This window comes from Danaus plexippus (assembly GCF_018135715.1).
Source record: "Danaus plexippus chromosome 9 unlocalized genomic scaffold, MEX_DaPlex mxdp_24, whole genome shotgun sequence".
NCBI lineage: Eukaryota > Metazoa > Arthropoda > Insecta > Lepidoptera > Nymphalidae > Danaus > Danaus plexippus.
Window position 1 is genome coordinate 4891279 of NW_026869847.1, and position 20898 is coordinate 4912176.

Genomic DNA, 20898 nt, shown 5'->3' on the forward strand with positions numbered 1-20898 from the left:
AGGTACACCTATATTGAAAGGTTTTCAATTCTTTAAATTAATAGTTCGATGATGATTTAAATGGCCAATCTATTATAGGTTAAATAAAAGACATATTATTTGAAAATGTATTATTAGAAAAGGAAGCTACAAAAAGTATCTACAGAGACTTTTTGATTTTAAATGTTTAAAATTTATACATATTTTTTCCAGTTGTTCATGCTCAAATAGATGAAATAAAGGATCCGTGCGTGCCAAGTCCCTGTGGCTTAAATTCTCAGTGTCGAAATATAAACGGACAAGCCGCTTGCTCCTGCTCTGCTGGTTACCTCGGTAGCCCTCCTAATTGTAGACCAGAATGTACAACCAATCAAGATTGTATCGGATCTCTATCCTGTATTAATGAAAAGTGCATCGATCCTTGTCTAGGATCATGTGGGAGGAATGCAAGGTGTTTTGTAATAAAACATGTAGCCATTTGCGCATGCCTCGATGGTTATACTGGAGATCCTTTTACAAAATGCGACATAGAACCAATAAATGGTAAAGACTTAAAACTGTTGCTATTTCACATATGTTCTTTAATTTGTTGCAATATTTGTCCAGTTTTCTAATTAACAAAAAAAAAACTACTTTCACAGATAATCTTATTGATAATTGTAATCCTTCACCATGTGGTTCAAATACGGAATGCCAAAACGGAGAGTGTCACTGTTTACCACAATATCATGGCGACCCTTATGTTGGCTGTAGACCAGAGTGTATAATAAGTTCCGATTGTCCCCGAAATCAAATCTGTGCTGCTAAAAAATGTATAAACCCTTGCCCAGATATGTGTGGAAAGAATGCAATATGTGAGGTTTTCAATCACGTTCCGATGTGCAGTTGTCCAACTGGGTACACTGGCAATTCGTTTATTTCATGCCAAATTGCTCAAGGTACAAAATTATATAAAAAGCAAATTTGTGATAACTATGTTAGTTAATAATAAAACTTAATCTTATTTTATATTGTAGTCTTGGTGCCTGCTAATCCGTGCAACCCCAGTCCATGCGGTCCCAATAGCCAGTGTCGAATAATAAATAATATATCGGTTTGTTCCTGTATTCCTGGTTATGAAGGAAATCCACCAACATGTCGACGAGAATGCACAACTAGTTCAGAATGTCCTTTGAATAAAGCTTGTAATAACTATAAGTGCATCGATCCATGCAAAGGAGCCTGTGGTTTAAACGCTTTATGTGAGATCGTCAACCATAATCCAATTTGCTCATGTCCATCGGAATATACAGGCGATCCATTCAGTCGATGCACTGAAAGACGTAAGCAAATTACTTTAAAGTTATTATATGTCTGATATTCAATTAATTTTACTTTTAATATTTTGTTTCTGTTTTCAGTCCAAGAAATACTGCCACAGCTAAATCCATGCATTCCATCTCCTTGTGGACCTAACTCAATATGTCACCCTATATCAGATACACCATCTTGTTCTTGCATGTCAGAATTTATAGGAATTCCGCCAAATTGCCGTCCTGAATGTACCAGTAACAGTGAATGTTCAAACCATTTGGCCTGTATTAATAATAAGTGTAGTGATCCATGTGTAGGCGCATGCGGCTCACTTGCTCAATGTCGTGTAGTTAGCCATACACCAAACTGTATGTGCCCACAGGGATACACAGGAGATCCATTTTTATCGTGTTTGATACAAAATACAGTAGTAACAGAAAAGCCAACACCCTGTACGCCATCACCATGTGGGTTTAATGCAGTCTGCCAAGAACGCAACAACGTCGGTTCTTGTACCTGTTTTGCTGGCTATTTTGGCAATCCCTATGAAGGATGTCGACCAGAATGTACCGTTAACACAGACTGTCCATCAGACAAAGTTTGCCAGCAAAATAAGTGCCATGATCCTTGCCCAGGAACTTGTGGTTTAAATGCAATTTGTCAATCAGTTAATCATGCTCCCTTATGTACTTGTCTTCCTGGTTATACCGGAGATCCATTTAAAAACTGCATATTTAAAAAAGGTACTTTTATAAACAATTACTTAAATGTTTTTATATGAATGGATTATAATTTCATAAAATAATAATTGACTCCTTAATTTATTATAATTTTTTTCTAGATATGGAAAAACCGACTGATCCTTGCAAACCTTCGCCTTGTGGACCGAATAGTGTTTGTAAAATATTAAATGAACAAGCTGTATGTAGTTGTATTCCAGAATATCACGGTACTCCACCGAACTGCCGACCGGAATGTATTATTAGTTCTGAATGTGCCAATAATAGGGCTTGTATCAAACAAAAATGTATGGATCCTTGTTTAGGACAATGTGGAATAAATTCAAAATGCTTAGTTATTAATCATAGTCCTATTTGCACATGTATGGAACATTTTACTGGAGATCCATTCAGCCGCTGTTTTGCTATGGAAATGCATCTTCCTGAAAAGCAATATAATCCCTGCTTGCCGTCACCATGCGGACCGTTTAGTGAATGCAGGGAAAATTATGGTGTACCATCTTGCACCTGTCTTTCAAATTATATGGGGGCTCCTCCAAATTGTCGACCTGAGTGTGTTATTAACGCTGACTGTAAAAGTAATTTAGCATGTATCAATCAGAAATGTATAGATCCGTGTCCAGGTTCCTGCGGCATTAAAGCACAGTGCATTGTAAAAACTCATATGCCTATTTGCACCTGTTACGATAATTACGTAGGGGATGCTTTCATCGAATGTAAATTACAAGGTAGTTTTATCTAGTTACTTCAGTGTTATGACGTTTGATTTAATTCATATTATGTAATCGTTTATTTTAACGTATTTATTATAGAAATCACCAGCGATACCTTGGATCCATGTGTGCCATCACCTTGTGGTGCCAACGCTAAGTGTGAAGAAGGTGTATGCTCCTGTCTTCCTGAATATTTTGGGGATCCTTACTTTGAATGCCGTCCTGAGTGCACTCTTAGTTCTGATTGTCCACTAAATAAGGCTTGTTATAGAAACAAATGTGTTAATCCATGTAACGCTAATGTCTGTGCAAGCAATGCATTATGTGATGTTATTAATCATGTGCCAATGTGCAGATGCCCAGAAGAAATGACTGGAAATGCTTTTGTTTCATGTTCCAGACAAGAAGGTACCTTTTTGTTAATATATTTTTTCTTTATTATGTAACAAAGTATTACTTAACAAAGGAAATGTTGCTGACAATTTTGTACTAATAAATGATATCTGTGTATTTCTTTATAAAATATTGGTTATATAATGACAACTCTTACTATGACCTAACTTTTAATTTTTAGTTGACATACCTCAAGCCTGTCAACCGAGTCCATGCGGACCTAACAGTCAGTGTCGTAATGTAAACGGCCAGGCAATTTGTTCATGTTTATTGGGCTTTATTGGTACTCCACCTTCGTGCAGACCGGAGTGCATTGTAAGCTCAGATTGCTCTCCCGAGGAAGCTTGTTCAAACCGAAAATGTATTCGACCTTGTCAAGGAGCATGTGGAATTAATTCCAAATGTCAGGTCATAAATCATAATCCTATTTGTTCTTGCCCACCATCTTTTACTGGAAATCCTTTCATTAGATGTATATTACAAGAAATTGAACAAGAACAAATTGACGTCTGTAATCCGTCACCATGTGGACCGAATTCAATTTGCAAGGAAATGTTAAATTCACCCATTTGTTCGTGTCAACCTGGATATTTTGGCGCTCCCCCATATTGCAAACCCGAGTGTATAAGTAATTCGGAATGTCCAACTCATCGTGCGTGTATTAACGAAAAATGTACTGATCCCTGTGAAACTGTTTGTGGCTCAAATACAGAGTGCCATGTAATAAGTCATTCTCCTTCATGTTCATGCCTTCAAGATTACACAGGTAATCCCTTCATTGAATGCCACAAAATTAAAAAAGTTATAGAGATCTTGTCACCCTGCCAACCGTCCCCTTGCGGGGCCAATGCCGTATGCAAAGAGTATAATGGTGCAGGCTCATGTACATGTCTCACTGATTTTTACGGTAACCCATATGAAGGATGTAGACCAGAGTGCTTAATAAATTCTGACTGCCCCTCTAGTCAAGCATGTTTGCAAAGTAAATGCCAAAATCCATGTCTGGGTGCTTGTGCTCCAAATGCTATATGCCAAGTAATAAATCATGCACCATCCTGTTCATGTACAGAAGGTTTTTCTGGAGATCCATTTAAATACTGTACACCTATCCGTAAGTAAATTTGATTTGATTTACTGTTAAATAAATATTTTTTTTTATATGTATATTAAACTTAATGTCTATTACATTTTAGAGACACTAGAAATACCTGTTGACGTGTGCCAACCGTCACCATGTGGACCGAACAGTCGTTGTCAAGAGGTTAATAAACAAGCAGTTTGCTCTTGTATGCCAAATTATATTGGTTCACCACCAGGCTGTCGCCCTGAGTGCGTTGTCAGTTCTGATTGTCCCTCGAATAAGGCATGTGCCAATGAAAAGTGCATTGATCCATGCACTAATGCATGCGGAAGTAACGCTGATTGCAGAGTAATAAATCATAACCCGATATGTAACTGTAAAAACTTCTATACTGGTGATCCTTTTTCAAGATGCATTCCTTTGAAGCGTAAGTTATTTTTAATCTGCCATTCAAGTCAAAAACATTCGTCCAATATATATTTTTCATTAAACTTTTTACTTAAGACAATGTTTAAGGATTAGAAATAATATTTTTTCAGCACCAGTTGCTAACGCCGTTTTGGAACCATACAAAAATCTTTGTGTTCCTTCACCATGTGGACCCAATTCTATATGCCAAGAAACCAATAACATACCTGCTTGTACTTGTATGGACGGTATGTTAGGCAACCCACCAAATTGCAAACCGGAATGTATCGTCAACTCCGAATGTCCTCTTTCACAAGCCTGTATACATCAAAAATGTCAAGATCCTTGCGCTGGTTCATGTGGTATTGGAGCTTTGTGTTCCGTTGCGCGACATGTACCTATTTGCACCTGCCCTGATGGTTATACAGGAGATGCCTTTACTGTATGCACACCGAAACATAAACCAGGTGAATACTGATGAAATATTTTATAATAATAAGAAATATAAATATGGAACATTCCAGAATCAACTAAGTAACTCTTAAAATTATTTTTTAGATGTTAATATAATCGATAAATGTAATCCATCACCTTGTGGCACAAATGCCGTTTGTAATAATGGCGTTTGTACCTGCATTGCGGAACATCAGGGCGATCCTTATATTGGATGTAGACCGGAATGTGTACTCAGTACTGATTGTGCAAAAGACAAAGCATGTATAAGAAATAAATGTATTGATCCTTGTCCTGGAGCATGTTCTTCAACAGCTGTTTGTGAAGTAATAAATCACATTCCTATGTGCACATGTCCACAGGGAATGAGTGGAAATGCCTTCTATGCATGTGAACCGATTAGAGGTAAGTTCAGAACCATTTTGTCTCACTTGTTTTTTTAGCATATTAAAGAATTTGAAGTATGAAAATAATTTTAAAATTTTTTTAGTGACAGATAAATGAAATTTATTATTTTTAGGTCCACTTATTAGCAACCCTTGTATTCCATCGCCATGCGGACAAAATAGCCAATGCAGGGAAGTTAATGGTCAAGCTGTATGCACATGTATTCCTGATTTTATTGGGAGTCCACCACTTTGCAGACCAGAATGTTTAGTCAGTTCAGACTGTTCTTTAAACAAAGCTTGTAGTAATCAAAAATGTATCGACCCCTGCAAAGGTTCATGCGGGGTGGAAGCCAAATGTGTTGTTATTAAACATAATCCAATATGCACTTGTCCTCCCAATCATACAGGAGATCCATTTATTCGATGCATTCCATCCGGTAAATAATAAAATAAAGTAAATAAATATTTTTATATATATTTGAGTATATATAACCCATTTTCTCGTTACAGAACCTCTCGCTGCAGTCGTATCTCCTTGTTCTCCGTCACCATGTGGTGCTAACGCTATTTGTCACGAAACAGATGAATCGCCATCATGTGCTTGCATGGAAAATTATATTGGATCACCGCCATATTGTAGACCCGAATGCAGCAGTAATAGCGAATGTTCCACTCATCTCGCGTGTATTAATAAAAAATGCAAAGATCCGTGCATTGACGTGTGTGCTCTAAATGCAAATTGTAAAGTAGTAAGCCATTCACCCATGTGTTTCTGTGATGATGGATATGAGGGAGATCCATTCACAAGTTGTCAACCTATATTATTAACCGCTCCTGAAATTGTTTCACCCTGTGACCCTTCGCCATGTGGTGTCAACGCGATCTGCAAGGAACATAATTCCGCAGGTTCTTGTATTTGTCTTCCAAATTACATAGGAAACCCATATGAAGGATGTCGACCTGAGTGCACAATAAACACAGATTGTTCACCAAATAAGAGCTGTATCAGAAACAAATGTGTAGATCCTTGCCCCGGAACTTGTGGCTTAAAGGCAACCTGCCACACCATTCAACATTTACCCATCTGCACATGTTCTTCTGGATACACTGGTGATCCATATCGAAGATGCGATTTCATAAGAGGTACCTAATAAATATTTATGCAACAAGAATATTGAAAATAACATTCAAATATATGTCTCATATATGTTTATATTTCTTATTTTAGAAACGACTCCAGAAGTTGCGACCCCCTGTGTACCAAATCCGTGTGGACCAAATAGCATTTGCAAACCATCCAATGGTCAAAGTGTATGTTCTTGTATGCCTAACTACATTGGCTCGCCACCTGGTTGTCGACCAGAATGTACAGTTAGTGTGGAATGTCCACCAACAACTGCATGCATAAATATGAAATGTGTCAACCCTTGTCCAAACCATTGCGGTTCTGATACTGAATGCAGAGTTGTAGGTCACAGTCCAATTTGTTCGTGTAAAAATGGTTTTACAGGAGATCCCTTCACCCGATGTTACAAACAACGTATGTTACAATAAACCAAATGGTCATATTTTTATATCAAATCAATTATTGAATGATTTTAATTAATTTCAGCACCACTTTTTATAACTCAAGAAATCCGACAAAATCCCTGCGTGCCAAGTCCTTGTGGTTCTAATGCCATTTGCAAGAATATAAATGGTTCACCGTCATGTTCTTGCATGTTAAACTTCCAAGGATATCCACCAAATTGTAGACCAGAATGTGCTATAAATCAAGATTGTCCATCAAATATGGCGTGTATAAATATGAAATGCAGGGATCCATGTCCTGGAAGTTGCGGACAAAATGCTGACTGTACAGTTTTTAATCATTTACCTGCTTGTACATGTGCCAATGGTTATAGCGGAGATCCATTTTCTCATTGTAATATAATTGCCCTAAAAGGTATTTATGCATATAATTTTAATATGTTAGATATTTATTTAAATCAATAATGTAGATTACTGATTTTAATTTACTAGCATCCACAATTCTTTGAATGCTAGTCACTGTTTTTTTAAGCATGCATAATAATTTTAAATGTAGTTGAAATTCTTTAAGAACAGTGTTTACTATATTTAATTATTCATAAAAAATATATTATTTATTAATAAATCAAAAAAAATTACCTTCATATTACTTATTTCGTTTTAGATGACATTCCTAATGATCCTTGCCACCCTTCGCCATGTGGCTTTAATGCCGAATGCATAAACGGAATATGTTCTTGCATAAATGATTATCACGGAGATCCTTATGAAGGTTGCAAACCAGAATGTACGACAAACATGGAATGTTCATCTAATGAAGTATGCTCAAGGAATAAATGTATTAATCCCTGTCCTGCAATATGTGCTCTAACAGCCGAATGTAATGTTTACAATCACATACCCATATGCACATGCCCGCAAGGTATGAGCGGAAATGCTTTTAAAGAATGCTATCATCTTGAGAGTAAGTTTTTGTTCTTTTAATTAATACGTTTTATCCGAAATAACGTTTATCAAAAACAATTCTCTATATATCACAATAAAACGACAATAATACTTTATTTCAGTTATAAACGAGGAACCATGTAATCCAAGTCCATGCGGACCTAACAGCCAATGCCGAGATGTAAATAATCAAGCTGTCTGCTCATGTCTACCTTCCTTTATTGGTAGTCCTCCGTCTTGTCGACCCGAATGTACTATAAGTGCTGAATGTCCTTCAGATGAAGCATGTAATAATCAAAAATGCATAAATCCGTGCAAAGGCAGTTGCGGCTATAAATCGAGATGTGAAGTTGTAAATCACAATCCTATATGCTCGTGTCCTCCGCAATACACAGGAGACCCATTTACAATATGCAACCCAATAGGTTAGCTGATATTTTGCACATTTTTTATTCTAGATCATTTATTTAGCACATGTATACATAGTCTTCAATCATTTACTTTTATTATAGTTGCTACACCACCATCAATAGACCCTTGTAGTCCTTCACCATGCGGGCCTTTTTCAATTTGTAAAGTCATCGGAGAGTCACCGTCTTGTTCATGTCAAATGGATTATACTGGATCACCACCCAACTGCCACCCTGAGTGCATTAGCAACTCCGAATGCTCAAGCAACCAAGCATGTGTGAACCAAAAATGTAAAGATCCATGTCCCGGTAGTTGCGGATATAATGCCGACTGTAGAGTTATTAGTCATGCGCTGATCTGCTCTTGTCCGTATAGATATACCGGAGATCCACTTGTTTCTTGTAATCCCATAAAAGGTAACTTAAAATCGGGACATTTACTGTCAATAATTGAATAAAAAATAGGTAAAACCCCGCAATATTTGTTTTGTTCACAGATACTGTTATTGCATATGATTCACCCTGTGAATCTTCTCCGTGTGGATTAAATGCAAAGTGCAGGGAAAGTAACGGAGTGGGATCCTGCCAATGCTTAGAGAATTATGTCGGTGATCCTTATGAAGGATGTCGACCGGAATGTGTTATAAACACAGATTGCAATCCTACTCAAGCGTGCATTCAAAATAGATGTAAAGATCCCTGTTTAGGCATATGTGCACCAAATGCTATCTGTCAAGTAGTTAATCATTTACCATCCTGTCATTGCCCTCCGACTCTTACAGGAGATGCTTATTCTATTTGTGTAGACAAAATTAAAGGTAAATTTTGTAAACAATTCTATAAATACGAAATAATTATTATATTTTTCAATATAATTTTGTTTTCTTCTTCAGATGATAAAAAAATTACTCCATGCATTCCTTCACCTTGTGGACCTAATAGTCAGTGCCGTGAGGTAAATTCTCAGGCTGTTTGCAGTTGTATGGAGACATATGTCGGTATTCCACCTAATTGTCGTCCAGAATGCACGATTAATAGTGAATGTGCTTCTGACAAAGCATGTATTAATCGAAAATGTGTGAATCCATGCGCTGGACAGTGTGGTAAAAATGCTAATTGCAGAGTAATAGCACATAGCCCTATGTGTTCATGCCAAGAATTATATACCGGAGATCCATTTTCTTACTGTATGCCTCGTAAGTACATAAATATTACGGAAACTTGTACAATCTCTGATTAATATTATAATAATTCAAATTTTTTGTAGAACCCATCTCCATTCCATCTCAAATTGTAAATCCTTGCTTACCTTCACCCTGTGGATCAAATGCCATATGTGATGAAAACAATGGACTACCACGATGTAGCTGTAAACCTAATTACATTGGTACACCACCATTATGCCGACCCGAATGCACGATCAACTCAGACTGTAACGCGATTCAGGCCTGCATCAACAATCACTGTTCTGATCCTTGTCCGGGGGCTTGTGGAAACAATGCCCAGTGTATCGTCAATAATCATTTACCTATCTGCTCCTGTTTACCAAGTTATACTGGAGATCCATTTACTAATTGTGATGTTATTGTAAATGGTAAGTTCGGAATATTTATGTACATACATTTTGTCAGGTTTTATATAGCTCGCATTCATTTATTTTTCTTCATATAAAATATTTCAGATGACCAGATTAATCCCTGCTCGCCATCACCTTGCGGTGCTAACGCTATTTGTAATGAAGGAGTCTGTTCGTGTTTACAAGATTATTTCGGAGATCCTTACTTTAATTGTAAGCCCGAATGTATATTGAATTCTGACTGTGTACGAAGCAAGGCTTGCACACGAAACAAATGCATAGATCCCTGTATAGGGACATGCGGAAACGAAGCTACTTGTGAAGTAATAAATCATATACCAATCTGTTCATGTCCCGTAGGAACTACTGGAGATCCTTTTAACTTTTGCTCAAGAGTAATAGGTATGCTTTCTATTATTTAATTATTATTATTTTAAATACAATACTTTTTTAATTGTCTATACGGATATATTACTAAATAACATTTTTGTTATAATTTATATTTCTTGTTTCAGAACCAATTTCTACCAATTTATGCGAGCCAAATCCATGTGGGCCTTATAGTAAATGTAAAGAAATAAATGGGCATGCTGTTTGTGTTTGTATTCAAGGCTTCCTTGGCAGTCCACCAAACTGTCGACCAGAATGCACTATCAGTTCCGACTGTTCTTTGGAAAAAGCGTGTTCTAATCAAAAATGTATAGATCCTTGTCCCGGAGCATGTGGAAGAAATACTCAATGTATTGTTGTCAATCACAATCCAATATGCACTTGTTTGTCTGGATTTACCGGAGATCCTTTTTCAGTATGTCAAATAATTCGTAAGTAGCCTTTATTTTTTATTATGAATAGTCGAAAATATAAAAATGACAATAAAACTATTTTTTTTTTAGCACTTACAATACCTGTTAAAATCAATCCATGCCTGCCATCTCCATGTGGACCAAATTCACAATGCTCTGAGAGAGATGAAACTCCACATTGTACTTGTTTACCAGACTATATAGGTGTACCACCAAAATGTCGTCCGGAATGTACCAGTAATACAGATTGTAACATACGTATGGCTTGTATAAATAAAAAATGTCGGGACCCATGTGCTGGATCGTGTGGAGTTAACGCAGAGTGTAAAGTTGTGAGCCACACTCCTATTTGTACTTGTCAAAGCGGTTACAGTGGAGATCCTTTCCACTACTGCAATGAATTGATAATTACAACAACACAAGAGAGGCCTACTCCTTGTGTTCCATCTCCATGTGGAGCGAACGCTGTATGTAGAGATCAAAATGGTATTGGATCTTGCACCTGTCTTTCTGACCACTTTGGTGACCCCTATGTCGCCTGCAAGCCCGAATGTTTACTTAATTCGGATTGTCCATCAAATAAGGCGTGTCACAATAAAAAATGTCATGACCCTTGTCCTGGTACTTGTGGTATAGATGCTCAGTGCAATGTAATCAATCATATTCCAAGTTGCAGTTGTCCTGAACAATATTACGGTGACCCATATAAAATATGTATATTTAGACTACAAGGTGAGAAAAAAAAATTAATAGTAATTTTTTTAATGAAGTGAAATGATCTCTTCTATGTTTGCTTTGTTAATAATTATTTTATCAATTGTTTTGATCGCTTATTAAGATACATATTTTTATTTCTTTGCAGAGAATAAGGTTGATGCTTGTGATCCTTCTCCATGTGGACCAAACTCACAATGTAAAATGATGAACGAGATTGCTATGTGCACATGTTTAGTCGGATATCAAGGGTCACCACCCGATTGTCGACCAGAATGTATAACAACTTCCGAATGTGCTCTAGACCAAATATGCGAAAATAATAAGTGTGTATCACCATGTCCCAGAGGTTGTGGTAGTAACACAAATTGTCGAGTAATTAATCACAATCCTATATGCGTTTGCAAAGACGGATATACTGGAGATCCTCTCTCGACTTGTTACACTATAATACAAAGAGAGCCAGCGATACTTGAAATTCCCAACCCATGCATTCCATCTCCATGTGGCTTAAACGCAGAATGCAGAAATGTGGGTGGAATACCATCATGCTCGTGTTTATCAACGTACATTGGAAGCCCGCCAAATTGTAAACCTGAATGTATAACAAACTCAGACTGCAGCAACGACAAAGCTTGTATTACTATGAAATGTTTGGATCCTTGCTTGGGTTCATGTGGCCAACATGCCGTTTGTACTGTTATAAAGCATGTGCCTGTATGCTCCTGTTCTAATGGTTACGAAGGAGATCCATTTATTATGTGCAACGTCAAGAAAGAAGGTTGGGGCTTTGTTATTTACTATTTATATGATTTTATAATACATGTGCACTTGTATTCTTAAACAACGTAAAATTTTATATGAATGAAATTTTTATATGTCATGAAGTCTTATATTTTTATTTTTATTACGTATTTTCACTATTATTATCTCGATTTACAGAAATAATTAAGGACATTAACCCATGCAATCCATCACCTTGTGGTTCTAACGCAATATGCCATAATGGCGAATGCACCTGCTTACCGGAGTATCACGGGGATCCATATTTCGCTTGTCGACCTGAGTGTGTCCTAAATAGTGATTGCCCTGTTAATAAAGCCTGCCTACATAATAAATGTATTGATCCATGTGTCAATATGTGTGGTATTAATGCTGAATGCAATATCTACAATCATATAGCGGTATGTAGTTGTCCAGATGGAATGGTTGGAGATGCCTTTGCTGAATGCAAATTTGTTAAAAGTAAGTTTAAGTAATAAAATCAAATTAATTTAAAGTGTTAATTTTATATAAAAAGATAACGCAAGCAAGTTTAAAATAAAAAAAATTATTCTATATTCTTTACAGTTCCAACGATTACGGCATGTGTTCCATCTCCATGTGGACCTAACAGTATATGTAGGGAGGCTAATGGCCAAGCTGTGTGTACTTGTATACAAGGCTTTGTTGGAAATCCTCCAAGCTGTCGTCCTGAGTGTATTCGAAGCACAGATTGTCCAGCATCACTAGCATGTATTAATAAAAAATGTCAAGACCCCTGTCCAGGCTCATGTGCATCAAATGCTATATGTAATGTATTGAAACATAATCCAGTATGTTCCTGTCCTCCTAGATATACGGGATCGCCTTTCACATATTGTTATGGTAAGTTAAATTACTACAATCTGCCCGGTTAAACTAATCAAAATAATCTTCGAATGGAAAGTTGTAAATCCTTATAATAATTTAACGCGTCTTCATTGCAGTTGAACAAATACAGGAAAGTCCCAGCAATCCGTGTGACCCATCTCCTTGTGGCCCAAATAGTTTATGTAAAGTATTGGGCCCAGAATCTTATGTTTGTTCCTGTCAGCCAACTTTTGAAGGCAATCCACCAAATTGCAAAAGAGAATGTTCAGCTAACGAAGAATGTGCCACAGATAAATCCTGTATAAATTATAAATGTAAAGATCCTTGTCCAGGATCTTGTGGAATCAACACAATATGTACAGTTCATCTTCATACAGCAATGTGCTCTTGTCAAAACGGTTTCTTTGGAGATCCGTTCCTGTTTTGTTATGAAACACCTGAGATCATTAAACCAAAAGATCCTTGCAATCCTACGCCTTGTGGGCCAAACGCTCGTTGCTCAGTCTCTGACAGTGATATCGCAGTATGTAGTTGTGAGTCTGGTTACTTTGGTAATCCATACGAGACATGTAGACCAGAATGTATTATGAATTCTGAATGTCCCTTCAATAAGGCGTGTTTAAGAAATAAATGTGATGATCCATGTCCAGGAGTATGTGGTACTACTGCAATTTGCAATGTAATAAATCATTTACCAATTTGTACATGTGCCTCAGGATATACAGGAAATCCGTACTCATATTGTCATATAGTACTTGAAAAATTTGGTATGTTTACATTTTTTTTTCATAGTAGTTTTAGAATATTTTACAATTATTTTAGTATTGTTCAACCTCAACTTTAAAATTATTGCAGAAAACATTTCACGAGATCCCTGTATTCCAAATCCGTGTGGAAGCAATAGCGTTTGCAAAAATAACAGAGGTGTCGTTTCTTGTTCTTGTGTGTCTGATTATATTGGAACTCCACCAAATTGTCGACCCGAATGCACAGTTAACTCAGAATGTGAAGTTTCTAAGAGTTGTATTAACCATAAATGTGCTGATCCATGTTTGGGTGTTTGTGGTCAAAATTCTATATGTAAAGTAATTAATCATGCACCAATTTGTTCATGCGGCCAAGGCTATACTGGAGATCCATTTACAAAATGCATAGAAATACAAAGTAGGTACAAATAAAACCACAAAGTTAAAATATTATAATATTAACAATATTTAATTTGTAATTCATGAAAATTAAATCACTACATTTTTTACAGAATTACCTCCGGCCGAAGTTAATCCCTGTAGTCCATCACCGTGTGGACCTAATGCACTTTGTCAAACAATAAATACAGTACCAATGTGCACATGTATAGAAAACTTTATTGGTTTTCCGCCAAATTGTCGTCCAGAATGTATAGTAAACTCGGATTGTCCTTTCGACAAATCGTGCATTAACCATAAATGTAAAGATCCTTGCATCGGTTCTTGTGGATTAAACACAATATGTCAAGTTTTTCAACATTCCGCTATATGTAGTTGTGTCGAAGGATATACCGGAAATCCATTTGAAAATTGTCACTTTACTGAAATAATCGGTAAGTTTCGATTTTTTTTATATCTAACACTGTTCAAAGGTCTCAAGACTATACCAAATTATGAATGAAGATCCGAAAATGTACTTTACTCAAAAATATTTTTTTTATTTCAGAACATGTCCCAATTATTTATGACAAATGCAATCCCAGCCCATGTGGAGCTAACACTGAATGTAGGGATGGAATATGCTCTTGCAAACCAAATTATTTCGGAAACCCGTATATGAGCTGTCGACCTGAATGCTCACATAGCTCTGAATGTGCATTTAATCTCACATGTATAAACAACAAATGTTCTGATCCATGCGTCAATCTTTGTGGTCAGAATGCTTTATGTGAAGTATACGATCATATACCAATGTGTAGTTGTCCCAGCAATATGGTGGGAAATGCATTCTTTTCATGTACGCCCTTAACAGGTAAAATTTTTACAAGAGCTTTTTTGGTTCCTTTTTATTTTGTTACGTATACATAATATTAATTACCTTACAGTGGTTAAAGATGAAGTTAAAAATTTGTGCGAACCATCTCCATGCGGTCCCAACAGCGTATGTCACACAAACCAAAATCAAGCTGTATGCTCATGCCTATCAGGCTATAAAGGAACACCACCATATTGCAGACCCGAATGTTTAGTAGATTCGGACTGCACGAGCCTAATGGCGTGTTCCAATCAGAAATGTATTGATCCATGTCAAGGATCTTGCGGCATTAATGCCGAATGCAAAGTTCACAATCACAAACCTTTATGCTATTGCGGCACACGACTAACAGGAGATCCATTTACACAGTGTTACCAATGTAAGTTCGACCTCACAAAAAGCATGCATTTATATACATATGCATTATAAGTATTTTGATTTGTGGAAAAAATTTCTAATACTATGTATATTTGTAGATTCAATACCAATAAAGAAAACGCCATGTGATCCCTCACCATGTGGACCAAACGCTATTTGTAAAGAAGTAGGTGAAACACCTTCTTGTGAATGTATGAATGATTTCATGGGAAGACCTCCATATTGTCGTCCAGAATGTGTCACCAACAGCGAATGTGATTTAGACAAATCCTGCATCAACCGTAAATGTATAAACCCGTGTATTGGAGCTTGCGGAAGTAATACAAATTGTCGAGTGATCAGTCACTCACCAATGTGTTCCTGTCAATCTGGATATGAAGGAGATGCATTTGACCAGTGTCATCCTAGGAAAGGTACAGGATATTTTATTCAAAGTTTAAAAATAAAATTGGTTATAAATAATAAATTATATATTTTTTAGTGGAAATGCTCAAGCCAATTGCACAAATAAAACCATGTTCACCGAATCCTTGTGGACCAAATGCTATATGCCAAGAAAGAAACCAAGCGGCTAGCTGCATATGTATTAATGGTTTCCTAGGAAATCCATATGAAGGATGCAGACCAGAATGTGTTTTACATTCCGATTGCCCCCAAAATTTGGCATGCATAAGTAACAAATGTCAAGACCCTTGCTCAGGATACTGTGGCTCTAATTCTTACTGTCAGACTGTAAACCACATGCCAAAATGTAATTGCTTCAATGGCTATGCAGGAGATCCATACGATAATTGCATACTTAAAGAAGGTAAATTAATTATTTATTTGTAATAATTGAAATAATTAAAAATGAAGTTTCTATAGAATTAGAATTTAAATTTATTGGTTATTTCAGAAATCTCAGAAAAAAATCCCTGCAGTCCAACTCCTTGTGGACCAAACAGCGTGTGTAAAATTGTAAACGATCAGGCATTATGTACTTGCCTCCCTGAGAACAAAGGCAGCCCACCAAATTGTCGTCCTATATGTTTATCTAGCTCCGAGTGCCCTCTCAATGAAGCTTGCATAAAACAAAAGTGTGTCAATCCTTGTGTTGAAATATGTGGAAGCAATGCTCAATGTCGGGTTCACCGCCATAGTCCTATTTGCACTTGTCTTCCCGGTTTCGAGGGTGATCCGTTTATCTTGTGCACCGAACAAAAACACTTAGCGCCAGTTACAAATCCCTGTGAGCCAAATCCATGTGGACCATTTTCAGTATGTAAAAACTTAGGAGAATCAGCAACGTGTAGCTGTAAATTAGGCTATGTCGGTGTACCCCCGCTTTGTTCTCCTGAGTGTACAATTAACGAAGACTGCCCAAAAGACAAAACTTGCAATAAAGAAAAATGTGTGAATCCTTGTCTCGGATCTTGTGGTTTTAATGCTAATTGTCGTGCCTCTAATCATCTGGCAATTTGCACCTGTTTGGTTGGCTACCGAGGTGACCCGTTTGTCGGTTGCTATGAAGTTCAAAAAGGTAAGAAAAATATGTTTGACAATTTAAGTTTGTAATCAGATTGATTCGAAATTTTAATATTTATTTTTAGATACGCCAATTATGGAACCAAAAGATCTTTGCTCTCAAACTCCCTGTGGCATAAATGCATTGTGTAATAATGGAAGCTGTTCTTGCATACCTGAATATCACGGAAATCCTTACTTTGAATGTCGACCAGAATGTACAACAGATAATGAATGTCATAAAGACCAAGCTTGTATCAATTTGAAATGTATTAACCCTTGCAAAAATGCATGTGGTCTGAATGCCGTATGCAACGTTTATAATCACTTGGCCATATGTGAATGTCCACCACCACTTCACGGTGATCCATTTATTGGTTGTCGTCTTGCAACAGGTAATAATATAATGTAGACGAACCTTATACAGTGAAAAACTGAGACGTTCAATGTATGTAAATAGCACTGGGAACTAATTAAATATGTCCATATATCAATAAAAATATAAATAGCACAAATTCAAAATACTTTAAAAAAAAATTGTGAACATTATTATAAAACACAAATTTCATTATTTCGTTTAGAAACAAAACACTTCTTTTCACATTGACAATATTCTATTTTTTAGAAACTTCTAAAATAGATCCATGTTCACCAAACCCATGTGGACCAAATAGTGTTTGCAAAGCATCAGGTACAGTAGCACACTGCTCATGCCGGTCCGCGATGTTGGAGGAACCTCCCAGTTGCCGACCAGAGTGCCGCTCTCATTCAGATTGCTCACCAAGCTTGGCTTGCCGCAATAATAAATGTCGAGATCCTTGCCCCGGATCCTGTGGAGAGAATGCCATTTGTTTAACCAAATTGCATTCTCCAATTTGTAGCTGCCCTGCTGGGTTTACTGGGGACCCTGTAACTCGGTGTTTGCCAGGTATATTTAAATTATTAAAAATTCATTTTAATAAACCCAAGTGAAATGTCACCTTGATTCTTTTAAAGTATATTTCTTTCTTTTCGTTAAAATATTTTTTGTGTAGTTGCAGGAATTGATGCCGAAACAAAAACACCATGCTCTGATTGTGGACCAAATTCAGTTTGCATTAATGGTGTATGTCAGTGTCAAAGAAAATATATAGGATCCCCCCCTTTCTGTCATATTGAGTGTTTAAAATCTAGCGACTGTGAATGGAGCAAAATGTGTATAAACCGACGCTGCGTGGATGCATGTTCAGAAACGTGTGGTGAATCTGCTCTCTGCAACACTGTTGGCCACGAGCCACAGTGTACTTGTCCTCCAAACACCATCGGAAACCCTTATTTCCAATGTCGACCCATCGGAACGATTCGTAAGATAGATTGACCTAGATTATCATGTAGCTATAAGCGATCGCTATGATTTTTGAGTGATAGGCTTTAAAGAGGTATTAGGGAATGAGGTGACGACAAACTTATGATTTCCCTTTTAAGGCTTAGGCATGGGTCTTATTTGTGAAACTTTGTGAGTCGTTAATCTCTCGTTAACACAATATAATAAATAAAAAATAAAGCGACGACGCTTCTTACACTTGCTATTCCTATACAAGCCATTGCAATAATTTTAATTACTTTATAATTCTCATTTTACAGAAAAGCTGCCAAATGACCCATGTTCTCCATCACCATGTGGTCCTGGCGCATTATGTCATACCAGAGGTACTGTAGCTGCTTGTGAATGTGAAGTTGGTCTTCGAGGTGATCCTTACAGTGGCTGTCGACCAGAGTGCATTGCAGACTCGGATTGTGCGCCAAATCGTGCATGTATTCGTTCCCATTGCCGTGATCCTTGCCAGGGAACTTGTGGTATTGGCGCAGAATGTGAAACTGTTAATCATATTCCACTGTGTTCATGTCCCAAAGGAACAAGAGGAAACGCTTTTGAGAAGTGTGAATTCATTACAACAGGTAAGTTCTATTAAAACTTTTTCTCCATATAAGATGTTTAAAACTGCAAAAATTCCTATATCTGTTATTTTTCAAAAGATTTTTAATTTAATGATGACCACTTTTATGTTTCTAAAACATAATTCATTGTTTTAGCACCACCATGTTCACCATCTCCATGTGGTCCTGGTGCACTATGCACTGTTGCGGGTGATAGAGCCGTGTGTTCATGTCCAAGCGGTACTAGTGGGGACGCTTCCTCATCGGGCTGTCGTCCAGAATGTGTCGTTAGTTCTGAGTGTCCACGAAGCCGAGCATGCATACGTAATAAGTGTATTGATCCCTGCGTTGGTGCCTGTGGAAATGGCGCAATATGTCGAGTGTTTGACCATGCCCCTATATGCTCTTGCCCTCCCTCAACCTCTGGAGACCCATTCTTAAATTGTAGAAAAAAAGGTTACACATTTTACATTACTTACGTAACTTTGAGGCTGTGACTTTGTAAATAACAAAAGTAATATTACTTTTCCATTCGCAGATATACCAACGACAAGTCCTACTGTTTACGATCCATGTGATCCCAACCCTTGTGGACCTCATGGAAGCTGTCACGATGGTTCCTGCAAATATCCTGAATGTATTACGAATGACGATTGCCCCGGCGACAGATCTTGTCTAAATAGAAAGTGTTCTGATCCTTGTATCAATGCGTGTGGTATCAACGCCATATGTACAGGAGTAAGACATTCTGCAGTGTGTTCATGTCCCTTAGGATATACCGGATATCCATTTGTTCATTGTGAGCAAATTATATCAATTGCAATAACACCTCCTACTGCTGAATGTTTACGTGATGATGATTGCGCGGATAGTTCAGCCTGTGTAGAAAATAAATGTTCACTAGCCTGTGGACCCCTAGCTTGTGGTTTGAATGCTCGATGTGTGGCCAAACAACATAGAGCCAGATGTGCTTGCCTACCAGGCTATGAAGGAGACGCATATATTGGATGCTACTCGGGTATGTAAACTAATAAAATTTAATGATAAATAAAAATGTTGCAAAGAGGTATGTTCTTTATTGCAATTATGTTTTTAGTTCAATGTCACAGCAACAACGATTGTCCAGATGATGAGAGCTGTGAAAGCAACTCCTGTATAAAAGTATGCTCACGTATTCGATGCGGTATTGAAGCACATTGTTACGCTCGCGGTCATTCAGCATCTTGTGAATGTGACTCGGGAACACGTGGTGATCCATGGACAATTTGTCACAAAGACGAATGTCAAAACGATGAAGATTGTCCACTGTCGTTAGCATGTAGAAGCAAAACATGCCAGAATCCTTGTCCAGGAGCCTGCGCTTCTCATGCGCTATGTAGTGTCATACGCCATATTCCTACTTGTGAATGTCCACGAGGTACAGAAGGAAATCCTCGAATTGATTGCAAACCAGGTAAACTCGTATTGATTACCACTACTTGCAATTATTTGCTGATTATATGAGGATGATAATATATAGGTATATTTTTTATATATAGTTAAAGACCAAAATGAATGTGAAAGTGATGCTGAATGTGGCCCCGGACTTGCCTGTCTTCAAGGAATATGTAAAAACCCATGTGACAAAACTTCCTGTGGAGTTGGTGCAATTTGTAGAGTTGCGAATACGTTGCCGTTCCGCACACTCGTATGCGAATGCCCACGACCTTTAATCGGCGATGCTTCCGTACTCTGTCAGCCTAGTAAGATCTACATATATATTTTTAAAACTTCTTTGTATTTTCGTTGGTTTTAATGAAAGCGGTTTGGATATATGTAATTTACTATTATGACAATACATGATGAACAACACACCAACATATCATTGTAAATTACATTTTAGTTTGAAACGTCTAGAAAGACTAATTTCACTGTATTTTTCTTAAATTTCAATGCAGTTTATGAATTCATCTTTAAGATGTAATAACTATTATCTTAAAATATTCTATCATAATATCGCATTTTTACAGACTATTTACATCAGAAATATTGACAGCGAAG

At 37.1% G+C, this 20898-nt stretch overlaps 1 protein-coding gene across 1 annotated transcript in view; it reads left to right on the plus strand.

The window, feature by feature from the left end:
* LOC116767528 (uncharacterized) overlaps positions 1 to 20898 on the plus strand; it is an 89647-nt gene that overhangs the window by 61911 nt on the left and 6838 nt on the right. Inside the window, 42 exon segments of the mRNA XM_061527238.1 lie at positions 193 to 522; positions 621 to 917; positions 996 to 1301; positions 1380 to 2015; positions 2114 to 2740; positions 2825 to 3133; positions 3300 to 4229; positions 4312 to 4626; positions 4739 to 5074; positions 5166 to 5465; positions 5581 to 5886; positions 5960 to 6592; positions 6678 to 6989; positions 7062 to 7394; positions 7644 to 7943; positions 8047 to 8349; positions 8437 to 8751; positions 8832 to 9152; positions 9228 to 9530; positions 9602 to 9928; positions 10016 to 10312; positions 10426 to 10731; positions 10804 to 11445; positions 11576 to 12208; positions 12370 to 12672; positions 12778 to 13074; positions 13176 to 13826; positions 13915 to 14223; positions 14318 to 14638; positions 14752 to 15057; positions 15131 to 15439; positions 15537 to 15851; positions 15920 to 16246; positions 16334 to 16957; positions 17028 to 17336; positions 17567 to 17869; positions 17976 to 18284; positions 18565 to 18879; positions 19015 to 19314; positions 19397 to 19876; positions 19955 to 20311; positions 20397 to 20600. Coding sequence (XP_061383222.1) covers positions 193 to 522; positions 621 to 917; positions 996 to 1301; positions 1380 to 2015; positions 2114 to 2740; positions 2825 to 3133; positions 3300 to 4229; positions 4312 to 4626; positions 4739 to 5074; positions 5166 to 5465; positions 5581 to 5886; positions 5960 to 6592; positions 6678 to 6989; positions 7062 to 7394; positions 7644 to 7943; positions 8047 to 8349; positions 8437 to 8751; positions 8832 to 9152; positions 9228 to 9530; positions 9602 to 9928; positions 10016 to 10312; positions 10426 to 10731; positions 10804 to 11445; positions 11576 to 12208; positions 12370 to 12672; positions 12778 to 13074; positions 13176 to 13826; positions 13915 to 14223; positions 14318 to 14638; positions 14752 to 15057; positions 15131 to 15439; positions 15537 to 15851; positions 15920 to 16246; positions 16334 to 16957; positions 17028 to 17336; positions 17567 to 17869; positions 17976 to 18284; positions 18565 to 18879; positions 19015 to 19314; positions 19397 to 19876; positions 19955 to 20311; positions 20397 to 20600 — 16056 coding nt within the window.